Below are 13,794 nucleotides of genomic sequence, written 5' to 3' on the forward strand. Positions count from 1 at the left end.
GAAATACTTTTTCTGCCTGTACACCCATTTTATAATATAATTTTATGATTATATAACTTCAGTATTTAACTGACGCACTTGAGACTCTCACACCCTAAGAACAAATAAGATATGATAAACAGCTGATGCTTTCACCGTGATACACAATTGAGATATAACCAGACCACTTCTCCAAAATATGAACAGTGAGTCCATTTTGAACCATAAGGCATTGACGCATAAGACACGCACTACACGAGTGCAATTCATTTTTTTTAATCAGTATTAGATTTGACACTGTTGTACACATGTATATAGGATAAAGTTTTCAGCTTAGACTTCCATCATGTAATGATTTTTAACTCTCAAAACATTAATTTGCCATGTGCACTGAATCAAGCAGATCTCATTAATGCTTTTATTTTACAAACATGAATTATTAGTGATGCTGGGAGGAGATCCAGTCAGATGATTAAGTCAAATGTTTTTTCTTAACAGCAGATAATAAATGAAGAGGAAAATTAATTAAACCATAATCAGGATCAAAAGTTTAATAAAGAAAAATAAAATAAACAGTTAAAATCACTTGTATTCTCTCTAAGTAAAATATAACTAACACACTCTGAGTATAATATTCTTGCCTAAAGATAAGTTGTTTGAGAGATCCCTCTTTGAAAAGACAGGCTGTGAAAGAGCAAGGTCTGAGTCCAAGGTAAGACTGATCAGTACAGGACATTATTCCTCCTTTTATGCAGTTGCTGATCAGCACATTAGTTCCTCTTTACAATATCATTCGAGCAGACTCGAGAGACAAAGACATATCTTTCTTTTGTGGTTTCACACTGTGGTATTAATCTTAAGTCAGAACTGCTGCACAAATCCCTTCTGCAAGACCTTTAGCTGATATATCATTCGTTTATTATATATTCTGAGACATTCGATCATTTGTGGTCTGTCTATCGAGAACTTCTAGACTTCTGCCCTCATCTAAACAAGTACAAAAGTTCACCCTAAGTCAATCAGCTATATTTGAGGCATAAAGATTAATAAAAGTAAAGTATTAAACATACATTTAAAATAATAGTAATGAGAAGCACATCAACATGATAATAATGATTTCTTAAAATAGCATTACATTTGATTAAATGTTATTTAAGATATAAATGATTAAATGATAAAACATAAGCAAATGATGAAATCATAAGTAAATGATAAAACATAAGTAAGATATATAATTTTTCCTTTTCCTATTTCATCAATTAGTGAACCAGAAAGCTTGAAAAAGAAGTAGGTGTTCAGTTGTTAAACTTAGTGTTCCAGGACAGCAGGTCGAACTGTAGGTCTAAACTATTGCTCATCTCAGCTCTTCTCAATATTGCAAAAACTTTTTAAAGCTCTTTAAGGAAGAAAAGGTTTATTCAACACTTCCCGACTCTTCCTAACCCTCGTAATCCCTATGCGTAAGGAATCATGGATCTTCCTCCAGTCCTCCAGCTCAGATCTCCACAGAGCTGCTCGTGAGCGGATGAGCTGAGAGGCCTCACTCTTGCTCCCTTTGGCCAGACTTATACTCTCTTTGCAAATAAATAAGACATCGAAGCCAATAAAGAGGGCATTTAGACCGATGAATCCAGCTCTAGCAGACTTTGAAAGAGCTAGTGGCGTCCCTTTTGCCAGCTGCCCAATGTCGGGAAGGTCTGCTGCCAGTTTGGGAATGTTACCAGCTCTTTGTGTCCCCTGGAGTCCAGCCTTGGTTGCAGTCGCAATCACCTCCTCAGTTTTGAGTATTTTAACAGCTGAAGCTCCATCTACCAGAGCATCAACACCTTTGGCCAATGATGCAGCACTAGGGGCTTTACTAATTGCCTGTTTCGTAGCAGTTAAACTAAACCCAGCAGACTTTGATCCAGCTCTAGTAGACTTTTTTGCAATCACCTCCTCAGTTTTGAGTGTTTTAACAGCTGAAGCTCCATCTACCAGAGATTTAATACCTCTGCCCAATGCTCCAGAACAAAGTCCCAGTTTCCCAGCTGTAATGAAACTAAACCCAGCAGGCCCCTTTACATGCTCCCGTCTACTGGCCTGGTCCAGACAGTTTAGAATCTTCTCCACATCATCCATATATTGTTGGAAAATATCCTTGGTTTTTCTACTATGCCTTTGGTTGACTACTACTTCAGTGACGCCTGTGACCAAACTATTGGCCCCACTGGTAACCCCCAGACTGACACCTGCTATAGTGAGACCCAGTGACGCTCCTGCAGTGACGGGGGCCAGAGCAAGACCAACAATGGACAAAACACCCCCTACTATCCCAACCGAACTGCCAGCCACAGTGGAGATACTGGCTCCCAACTTCATCCTGTCCAGCTGAACTGCACTCTCTTCCAGACCTGACAGACACTTCTCCATTCTAGAGTGACACTGACTGAATAAATCAATGAAGTGCAGAGCATATTCCTGAAAAATTAAAGTAGGCTTTGTGTGCTGGTCCATCCTAGACAATAATAAAACATATATAATTTACAGCCACCTTTCACGATGAACCTGAATGTGAAGAAAACATCGGATCATAAATATAGGTCTCACCTGATTTTGCATAACAGCTTCAAATGATCGAGCATTTTTTGCATGGAGTCCTCACTGAAGTTCAAGCTGATCTTCACTACAGGCTGAGCCTTCTTACATCTGTAGAGAGTTTCAGCAGGATCAAGAAAGACTTGCCTATATTTTAATACAGTTCTATATTTTAGAGATTATCATAAAAGAAAAGAAAATCCAGATTGAATGATTCCACTCAGTTTGGCCTTTAGGTTATTATGAATAATGAAGATGTTAAAGCTGCAGTCCGTAGTTTTCCCTCTTTGTCGCCATCTCTGTTCGAAATCTGCAATTGCAGTTATTTGCGGAAATAATAAACTTTACGTGGGTTGTGCCTGGGCATGGCACAGCGCGGATGAATACAATGTTTTGAGAAGAATGTGAGGCTTTAATCACCACACCATTGTGGATACTGTCATTCGCAATCACTGATTCTACTTTTTGAAAGTATGACCAACATAATAATTTTCACAGGGAAGTGTCGTCTGAACCAGTAAGTAACATCCTCTTTTGTTCTGACCAACTAAGGGAAAAAAGTATTGCAGTAAATAGCGCTGATTAAATCTAACGATTGCTTATCATATCACGTGAAACCGTGCAAATTATACTTTGTCCTCAAATTGTTAATGTTATCAACATCAGCATTGTGTGACTACATTTAATGCCCTTCTGATATTTGTCCTTGTTTTCGCATGGGTTCGGTTGCAGTCTCTTTTTTTCTCTGTCCGAAAAATTTTGCGTTTGTTTGTGAATCTCCAGTTGTTACTGGTGATTGTCGTTTGAACCTTTCTGGATCCACCATCAAATTAATAAGTTTAATTATATCAAGTGCTGTGAGAAAAGGCTATAAATCTCCACCACCAACATCCTCACACTCATAGCCTACTAGCCGAGACTCCTTCTATATGTGGACAGATGTGACTTAATGATGCAAAGACATGCTCAAATTTCCCATTCAAATCCACCAGTACCACTGGAATTAAAAACATTATTACAAGCTTTTTGAATCGAGCTAAGGCAATCAGATAGTTTTGAACATTGGCTGTGTCACCTTGTTCTGTGTTGTTCCTCTGTTGTCACCACTCACATGTCTGTCTTGTTCAGTTTTCCCGCTTGTCGTTATCAATTCAGTTAATTCACCTGTGTCCTGTTAATTATCATTATCTGTCTCACCTGTTTCTGTTCATCAGTGTTATGGTGCGTTCACACCGGATGCGAATAGCGTGTCAGGCGCGAGTGATTTCAATGTTAAGTCAATGCAAAGACGCGTTGCGCGTGAAAAAATTCCTGCGGAGCGAATGAGGTGTAGAGCGCGGTGCGGTAGACGCGAATACGCCTCATTCGTGCTTAAAGTTCGCTCGAATGGCGCGAATTGAACGTCTGGCGTGTTACGTGCGAATGATTTATGTAATGCTTTTTGTGCATTCTCGGATTTGATGTGAATTCGAATATGCCGCCCGAGTTCAAAAATCTGAATTTCTGCGTCAATTCGCACCGCATTAACCAATCAGGAGCCTGCTTGCTGCTGTCACGTGGTGAAGTGACAGTTTATAGTGTTATTTTATGTTTGGCCTCAATAAATTATTTTGTAATATGACTAAAATGCTTGGTGTGCAAAGCAAATCTTTCACATAAAAACTCGATTTCAGTATATGAGAGATACTCATTTTTGTATTGAATGCTATTTATTCCATATCTAATGTAGATTATTTGAAACATTATTATTCTAATGTAAAGATGACAAACACAATTTAGTGTAAAAAACTATTAAAAAAATTCACAGGACAGGTTTCACTTTTGGAGGCTGGCTCCATTTATTATCAAAACAAAAATAAATGACAGATTAGGTGGGTGCGGGCGAGGGTGAAACGAGCGCCGGGCTGTAGAGCGCGGACTCGACATGATAGATCACTCGAGGCCGAGGCCTGATACGGCCTACGCTGTCCTCGTCAGCGTCCTCACCGTTAGGTCCACCATTTGGTCCACCACCGTTTGCTCCTTGAGCAAATTGTGAAACAACTGAAAAACTCCGGAGGGTCTGGTGGACCCGAGTACAGCGACGATGTCCCCTACCCAGCTGTTTCTGCTCTCGAGAGCATGTACGAGCCGTGACTCTCTCGATTAATGCTAATGCAAACGCTCGATAAACATCTAAAAAAGATGGCCGCCAACGGGTTTCGAAACTTTCACCTCAGGATTTCGCCTCTGACGCGCATAAAAACAAAAGTTCGAAGCAAAATTTACGCGAAAATTTACAGAGGCGAAATCCGGAGGCGAAAGTTTCGAAACCCGTTGGCGGCCATCTTTTTTAGATGTTTATCGAGGGTTAGCATTAATCGAGAGAGTCATGGCTCGTATATGCAATTGACCCTGTTGACGCGCGAATTAACACAAAGTGGTCAAGCGTATAACTAGACACGGCAGGCGCGAATTTGACGAGCTATTCGCGTCCGGTGTCAACGCACAGTTAGTATTTAGTTCCTTTCAGTTCAGTTAATCTTGGTCTGTAGTTGTCGTTGTAAACTCGTGTTTTGAGTGTATACCCTGCCTAACTGTACCTTGTAAGTATATCTGTGATTAAACTCTTACATTGGAGCCTTCAGCCTTATAGTCTTCGTCTGCCTGCACTCACAACCCATGACAGAACTACAGACCGCCCGTGATGGATGATGGGGTTAAAATAATCATCCTTGCTCAGGAGAGCAAAGATTTTTTGTTTTTTTCAAGGGAGTTTGTAAAAATTACCCTCACCAGCACCCTGGATGACGAGAGCCTGAAAACTCTGTTCCGGATCGGGGCACTTTCGACCGTCCCATGGATCTCCCTGACACCACGGGACTGGATTGGAGGGATTCTGTCCTCCGATGTCTGGAGTACGTTGTGTCCCGGTCCGGAACAAAACCAGAGCTTTCACCGCTCGTCCCGTCCAGCCCAGAGCCTTCACCGCTGGTCCTGTCAAGCGCCGAGCAATTGTCTCCGGACAAGATGGCCGCTGCCGAGCCTGCACTTCACGTCAGTCCTGCCGCGCCTGCACTTCACGTCAGTCCTGCCGAGCCTGCGCATCACGTAATGCCCGCCGAGCTAGAGACTGTACACGCAATGCCTGCCGAGCCAGAGACTGTATACGTAATGCCCACCGAGTCAGAGACTGTGGAAGTCATGCCCGCTGAGCCTTCACCGGTGGTCCCGTCCAGCCCTGAGCTTTCACCGCTGGTCCTGTCCAGCCCAGATTCTGTTTCGCCACTGGTTCCGCCCAGCCCTGAGCCTGTTACAACCTCAGAGCCTGAATTCCCACCCAGCCTCCCTCTCCTACCTCCTTCCATCTGCCTCCTCTCTACCTTTCCTCCTCTACTGCCTGTCAGCCCCTCGGCTCCTCTATCCACCTTTGGGGAGGTGGAGTCGCCGTGGGTCTGCCTGTCACCTGCTCCATCAGGATCCTCGGTCTCCACCTCCCACCTCTGCTACCTGGACTCCACCTCAGTCTGTCGAGCCATCAACGCAGCCTTGGCCCTCCAACCGCCCTCAGGTCCACCATGGACCCTCAGTCCACCAGCTCTACAGGGCTCTCTCATCCCTGTGTCCTGTTAATTATAATTATCTGTCTCAACTGTTTCTGTTTATCAGTGTTAGTATATAGTTCCCTTCAGGTCTGTTAATCTTGATCTGTAGTTGTGTTTTGAGTGTATACCCTGCCTGTCTGTACCTTCATAAGTATTTCTGTGATCTAACTCTTACATTGGAGACTTTAGCCTTATCGTCTTCGTCTGCCTGCGCTCACAACCCGTGAAAGGCTGGTTATATACTTGCTCAAAAATTTATTTTGGATAATTTTTAACCCAAAAAAGCTACGGACTGCAGCTTTAAATTAACCCCGATCTTACCCTAATATTTATAATACTTACCTATGAGTATCTTCAGACCCCAAATCACTCTTGGATCTGTGAGGGGAAAACATTTAGAAAAAATGCTAATTATTGATCTAATTATGGAATTAAGCCTTCGATTTAGTTGATTTAGTAAACACCACTGAGATTATTTTGATAATCTGTGTATTAACGTGTATATAATCAAAATACTATCATTTTAAAATTAACATTTCATGAATGTCAGTACTAACTTTTTCTCCATTCTCTCACAAATCAGTTTTGTGATTCGTATGTATTTTTCTAATTGAAAGGACAGGGTGTCCAAGTTTCTTAGTGAAGGAAGGAAGAAGGTTTTTGCATTTCGTTTAAAGTGGATGAGGAGAGGGGAGGATATTCTTGCAGCTGTAATGACTGATCGCACACTTTTAGGTCTCTCGTCCTCAGATAAGAAGCTCTGTCCAGTGAAGACAAATGGTGAGGTGACTGCAAGCTTCTCCACTGCATCCAGGAAGACGTCAAGTTTCTCCAGCCCCTGAAGTGTATTCTCCAGGACAGCACCCAGTTCCTTCTCCAGCCCCTGATTTATGGACCCAGATTTTACAGTATTCTTCAGGCACTCCCTCAATGCCTTGGCTTTAAACTTTGAGCGCTTTAGATACTCAAACTTATGACTGACTTGGTCTGCTTGGTCCTTGATGTCTCTCATGATCTTCAGCTCTTTCTCTCTCTTAAGGGTCCATATTTGTTGTTCGTCACAGAAGTCCCTCACTGTCTGAATGTAGTTGAGTGTGTCCACTACATACTCCCACAGGAGCTCCTGTAATTGTTCCCTGCGTTATAGAATCAAAACAGAGCAATTTACGTAGTAACAATGATATTTCCTATCTGAATAAATATGTGAATAATGCATTTCAAAACAATGTAACCATAACAGCTTTAACTACTTAGTAGGTTATTCTGAGCAGGTAGAGCTGATTTCAGATAAATGTTGCCTTCCTACCAATCAAAAGAGCTATTCTTCAAGATTATTTTAAGATCAACATGACAAAATCCCACGTGTTAAATTAACACCCCTCTGTGTACATATGTGTCCACAATACAGGGTGTTAAAATTAGTGATGGGACAGTTGATATCGGTGCTCCAATGCTCCGACGCAGTTTTAAAGCACTATTGTGTCACAAACTGTAATGATGCTTGTATCAAAATGACAATACCACATGAATGATGACGTTTGAAGCATCGAACGTCATTCAGTATCGGAAAGTCGGACTTGGGACAGCTGGTTTGAAAGAATTGGTGCTTCGCGACCCCACGTGATGCATAAAAATGGAAATGATTATCGATGAGGTATTAATTGTTTAAATGATTTAACACATGCTTCCCTATGACATAAATTATATAACAAATATATATTTTCAACTTATCAACAATTACTATAATTATGATCACATTGGCTACTTGTATATTTTATATTATTGATCAGTATGTGAATCCGTTGACCAGGCTACATTACACGAGTTGTGGTCTCAGTGCCACACATTAATTTAGATGAGATTAGATGGAACTGTATTGATCCCAGGTTGATTCCACTCTTATGTCACGGACTTTCGAAGCTTTGTTTGGACACATGCTTTTTCTACTCTGCTGTGATTTGTTAGATATGGTGGAGAAAACAAGTCTGACCACCAGATATCGCTAATGTGTATTGTGTTAAAAGCTTCGAGTAATGAACTGTTTTTGGCACAATTTGATGAAAGCCTCAAACTCTTCAGAAAGCCTCGGTTTCCCATCACTAAAATTAACACTGAAGTAGTGTTGAAGTTAATGAGATAATTAAGTGATTCATTTGTGATGATTGGCCATTAGTGGTGACACCTGATGTTAATAAGCAGAATCATTGAAGGAAAGAGAAACAACAAGTTTCAAGAACTACAACTAACTTCCAGTCATTACACATTATTGCACTTATTATTAACCAGTTTGATGTGTGAAGATGTGGGAACGGAAGGCTATCACTTTCATTGTTATCATCAATTTACATTGAAGACAGAGCTTCATTTACATGATGAGAGGGAAGACGGATGTACTAACTACAGTATAAAATGTTGGAGCAGAGATTATTCTTTGTTCTTGACTTTGTTGAACCCAAAGTTCATTGTGTACTTTGCCACTACTATGTAAGGGTTAGTGCCCGACGAGGTGTCCATTGTCAGGTATTAATGGACGCCGGCGAGGCGTGAACCGTTCGACGCGCAGCGGAGTCCATTAATCCACCGAAGTCCATTAATACCTGACAATGGACACCTCGATGGGCATTAACCCGCTTATACCATGGTCACTTACCAAATAACATATTTTTAAAACATTTGTTTATATTTTAATTAGTTTTATAATAAAAATATGAAGTTTTTACAAACAATAACTTGGTTTCGGAGATATTTATAGTCCGCTCAGCTTGTAGAACCCTTCAGTTTTATTTTGATACAATAAATTGTAAACGGATACTTTGACTGCCTGTTGCTATGGTTACTCACAGCTGATGTAGCCAGCGCATTTATTTATTAATTTTGAACGGTAAACTGTCAGTTTCACCAGAACTCCTTTACTAAGTGTCCTCTATCACTTTTTAATGGACACCCTGCAGCCAATCAGAATCGAATATTCACCCAGACCATGGTATAAACTGTAACAAACTTCATTTTGTAGGTCTTCGAAGTCCATTTCAGTTTTTCTTACATTAGTTTGTGTTTTGGTTCAGTCCTTTGTCCTGTCTTGTTTAAAATTTAATGTGGTTGTGTTCTCCTGAGTTGGGTTTATTATTAAAGTTTCCTTGGACTATTTCTGTTGTGCGCCTCATTCAGCAAATCCATGACACCAAGTGTGTGACTAAGCCTGATGCTTAGTCATTTAGCTTTTGCTGTGAAAGGGCCTTTATATTTGCCAAAACTGGAACTTGTTTTGCTATTGAAAAACACAAGCAAGACCAAGTGAGAAACGTAATGCAAAAGTAACAGTAGAATATCCTATACACAATGTCACAATGGTGATTTATGTCCTGATTTATGACCATAATTTATGACAATGTGCCACTCAAACTGATTGGTCAATCTCATCCCAGATTAGCAGGTCAGTTGTTATCAAATTGTCAAGACATTCAGGGATACCATTACCCTTACATCAAACTGGTTATATTCAGTCAAATAACGTGTGTGTGTGTGTGTGTGTGTGTGTGTGTGTGTGTGTGTGTGTGTGTGTGTGTGTGTGTGTGTGTGTGTGTGAGAGTGAGTGAGATCAGTAGTACCTGAACTACAGGTTAATGTTAGTGCCTAAGCCAAAGAATCAGAAACATTCATCAAGCCAAAGAGTCGTTATTACCCACACACCATGTTCTATATTCTTCTCAACAAGAAAAAGGTATTGTTTTTTTTTTACAACATCTGTGTTTCACAACACCATTAGGAATGTCTCAAAAGAACATGCCCAGACATGGTATTTGAATGAATATAGCCAGTGTGGTGTAAGTGTAATGGTATTCCTCAATGTCTCCACTCAAATATTTGGACTCAATTAACATATATGCTATCGATCAAACAGCAAAGATTTTGACAGTCAGGGTGTCAACATACCTTAACACTTGCTTGGGTGAATTTCACCCCCAACAATGAAAGGAAAACGCAATCACAAACAGTTCCTCCCAACAGACTGGAAGGAGCCACATACCCAGGATTCAACAAATGTCATATAAAGAACAAGGGGTGAGATATTAGCCGCCATAAAACATATTTGACAACTGATCTGCCAATCTGGGATGAGAGATAACCATATTAAGACACATTTGACAGCCACCGACCAGTCAGTTTGAGTGACACATCGCCATAAATTATGGTCATAAATCAAGTCATAAATAAACAACAAGCAATGTTTGCCAGCTTTTGGTCCAATCAAGGCCTACACAGAAGTCAATTTCAAACTTATGGAAAAATGTATTAATTTTTCACATATTTGGCACACCCATACACCTATTTGGTATAATCATAATATCCGTTTGGGAGGTATACCATTTTTCTCTAGAGACTGGATGCAGAAGGGCATTTATTCATTGAAAGATGCTGGTCCTAAACGCTTGTTAAGCTTTCAAGAACTGTGTGAGAGGTATGGACCAGAACCCTCTTCTTTGTTTTTATATCTGCGCCTAAGGTCGGCCATGAAGGCCTATGGGGTGCCCTGGGGGGAAACACTTCCTATACATCCGATCATTGCTTGGTTTGAGTCGTCCTCTTCTAGTCACTTCACTTCATGGATGTACGGGAAGGCCTTAGAGGCTTCAGCAAATCGCCTAGCTATAAAGCGTGCATGGGAAAGAGATTGCGAACAACAGGAGGATGTCACCGAATGGGGAAGAGTATGGCAGAACATTTTTACTTCATCTAGGAATCCTAATCACCAACTGATTCACTATAACTTCTGTCACAGAACTTATTGGACCCCACTCAAAAGACATCGTATTGACTCCTCTTTCAGTCCTTTTTGCGATAAATGTCCTGACCAACAACTTGGTTCCTTTTTCCATATGATGTGGGAATGTGAAAAGGTTAAACATTTTTGGATTGAGGTATGTGCTATCTTATCGGAAATCATTGAATATCCGATTCCGGTGACACCCTCTGTATTATTACTGAATGATGATTCTCAGTTTGATTTCTCTAAGCTGCAAAAAATTGTCTACCTGGCCAGTTTAACGTCTGCAAAAAGACTCATAGCTCAACACTGGCTCCCACCACATACCTTGGATATATTCAAGTGGTTGTTTCAACTTCGGGACACTATAATGTTAGAAATATCCACAGCTCGGGTAAACTTGGCTCAAATCTCAACACTAAAAATATGGACAACAGCTGCTGATAAGGTCTCCAAGTATATTGCGCAAAGCAATGTTCAGGACTCAGTTTGAACACTTCAACACTTTATCCCATTTCTTTCTTTCTTTCTTTCTTTCTTTATTTTTAGAAATGTTTTATCATTCCTGTGAATGTTTTTCCGTTGACTTATCTGTCCATTTTGTACCCCATTATAAAGAGACCGCGGGGTGGGTTGGGAGGGATTGGTAGATGGGTTGTTGTTTGTTGTGTTTCTTTTTGCCATGTTTATTGTCAAAAATTGAAAATCTAATAATAATAATAATAATAAAAAAAAAAATAATAGTAAGTAATAAATAAATAAATAAATCAATCAAGTCATACATAAGGTTGTAAATAACCATTGTGACATTGTGTATAGGATATTCTACTTGTAACCAAGTAACTCCATTAGTTACACAATATTGTAATGCATTACTTTTGAAAGTACCCCCCCCCCCCCTCCAAAAAAAAGAACTTAGGGTTGTGCAGTGTAAAAAATATAATAGCCCCAAGTTATGTAAACAAAACTGATAAAACCAACTTCTTGTTCTGCATTATAGGCTGTGTTTTGTAGTGTGATGACATCTCACCTAGAAAACCGTGTTTGTTCCCTTAAACTTCATTAAATGGGTTATAACATTAATACTGACACTTACTATTTTACATATAGCACTTAATCTCTTAAAAAAATCATTTCCTTTTCCCTTAATCCTCCCTTGTCTGACTTATATTACTCTGCTTGGACTTGGTATTTTGAGCACTTCTTTCATTGTTTTTGCCTCTTCACGATGACCTGCTTAAATTAGTCATAATTTGTAAGTTGTTCGGTAAAAGTGTCTGCTAAAAGACTAAATGTAAATATATGTATGCAGGCTATATATATGTGTGTGTGTGTGTGTGTGTGTGTGTGTGTGTGTGTGTGTGTGTGTGTGTGTGTGTGTGTGTGTGTGTGTGTGTGTGTGTGTGTGTGTGTGTGTGTGTGTGTGTGTGTGTGTGTGTGTGTGTGTGTGCGTGTGTATATATATATATTTGTGTATATATGTATGTATATATCTATGTATGTAATCTTAAAAAGCATCATCAACAAAAAAACTTGCAATGTGTACTGTGACTGGGACTCATTACAGCACTTTTGCATATTGCTGCTCTATTGTTGCCTTGATTGCTTCTATTGCTTTCCTCATTTGTAAGTCACTTTGGATAAAAGCATCTGCTAAATGATTAAATGTAATGACGTTCTTAATTCACCTTAAAAATAGAAATTAAATTTGTGTTGACTGTCTTTTTTTCTTAGTTTAATTACATTCGGACATGCCTTTTTGTTTTGGATGTAACTTTGTGTGATTATAGGCAAGGCAAGTTTATTTATATAGCACATTTCATACACAATGGCAATTCAAAGTGATTTACATTAAAATAATAAAAAGAAATAAGAATAATTAAAACAGTTTAGAAAAATAAAATAAAATACAGTACAGTACAAACAGTCGGACGAACAGCAACACAGTGCTCATTCAGTAAATGCACAGCTAAACAGATGTGTTTTGAGTCTGGATTTGAATGTGACTAATGTAGGAGCACATCTGATCGCACATCACATCTGATAGCCTAAAATATTTTAGGAAAAAAATATTTGAACTAATCTAAAGATACCAAATAATAAAGTACCCACCTGGTGTCCATCGTAGTCTGTTTCAGAGTAGTCTGCGGATGGTTAGCTCTGGTGATGAAGCTTGTCAAACTGAGTGGAGAAGGCAAGAGGAAAATCTTTTGTTTTTTCTCCAGATGGAGGTTTAAGTTTCGTTTCATTCTCTCCATTTTCTTAGTTCCACCCCTCAGCACAGAGGTTCAAGTTTCAAAGGAATTTTGTGTTATAGGTGTCTGTTTATATTCCTTATGGGTGTTTTGGCTTCACTCTTACCTATGTAACCTTTTTCTATAAATGAATGTATCTGCTTAGTGCTCGGTATTCATCTGGACGTATTGTTCTTTGTACAGCACACCAATTATATGTATTTCTTTTTAAATGTCAATTTTAAATGTTAGACCCATAGACTATCTCGTGGGTCATAACACATTTATACATTTGTTTGCCAAAAAAGCAAGGCACATTGTCTATTTTCTTTAAATAAAACTTTTACTTTATTCTATTCTATTCTTTAATGACCAGCATTTTTTATTGGAAATGTATGGCTGAGTGGTTTCCTCACATAATTTTCACTTAGAAAACTTTTTAAATGTATGACTGAACCATTTTTTCTTTTGACAAGCCAACATTTCAAAATATTATTCAAATGATACTTAGGTGTATAACAACCACATGTTGATACTTGTTGATTCAGGTTTCAGGTATAAACACGCAATGCCAAAGAAAGCTAATCTTAGTAAACTTTATGATGACAAAGCTTCATACTATAAGAAAATATTATGGAAATCATTTTCAAAATGT

General features: G+C 39.3%; 1 protein-coding gene across 2 annotated transcripts; it reads right to left on the reverse strand.

Annotated features, from left to right (window-relative positions):
• Window positions 1-239: 239 nt before the first annotated feature.
• LOC143710942 (uncharacterized) lies at window positions 240-13,321 on the reverse strand. 2 transcript variants are annotated; one of them, XM_077202191.1, is made up of 5 exons: window positions 13,018-13,321; window positions 6,698-7,276; window positions 6,483-6,518; window positions 2,569-2,667; window positions 240-2,476 (listed from the first exon to the last, which is right to left on the reverse strand). In XM_077202191.1, exons 1-5 carry the CDS (start codon window positions 13,161-13,163, stop codon window positions 1,378-1,380), a joined length of 1,959 nt encoding a protein of 652 aa, XP_077058306.1. In that variant the 5' UTR covers window positions 13,164-13,321; the 3' UTR covers window positions 240-1,377. The 2 variants fall into 2 exon arrangements, with proteins under 2 accessions (XP_077058306.1, XP_077058305.1); XM_077202190.1 differs by having other exon boundaries at window positions 2,569-2,703; window positions 13,018-13,174.
• Window positions 13,322-13,794: the final 473 nt, after the last annotated feature.

The sequence above is a fragment of the Siphateles boraxobius genome, unplaced genomic scaffold, assembly GCF_051911475.1.
Source record: "Siphateles boraxobius isolate OS27281-9 unplaced genomic scaffold, OSU_SipBor_1 49, whole genome shotgun sequence".
NCBI classification, from domain to species: Eukaryota; Metazoa; Chordata; class Actinopteri; order Cypriniformes; family Leuciscidae; genus Siphateles; species Siphateles boraxobius.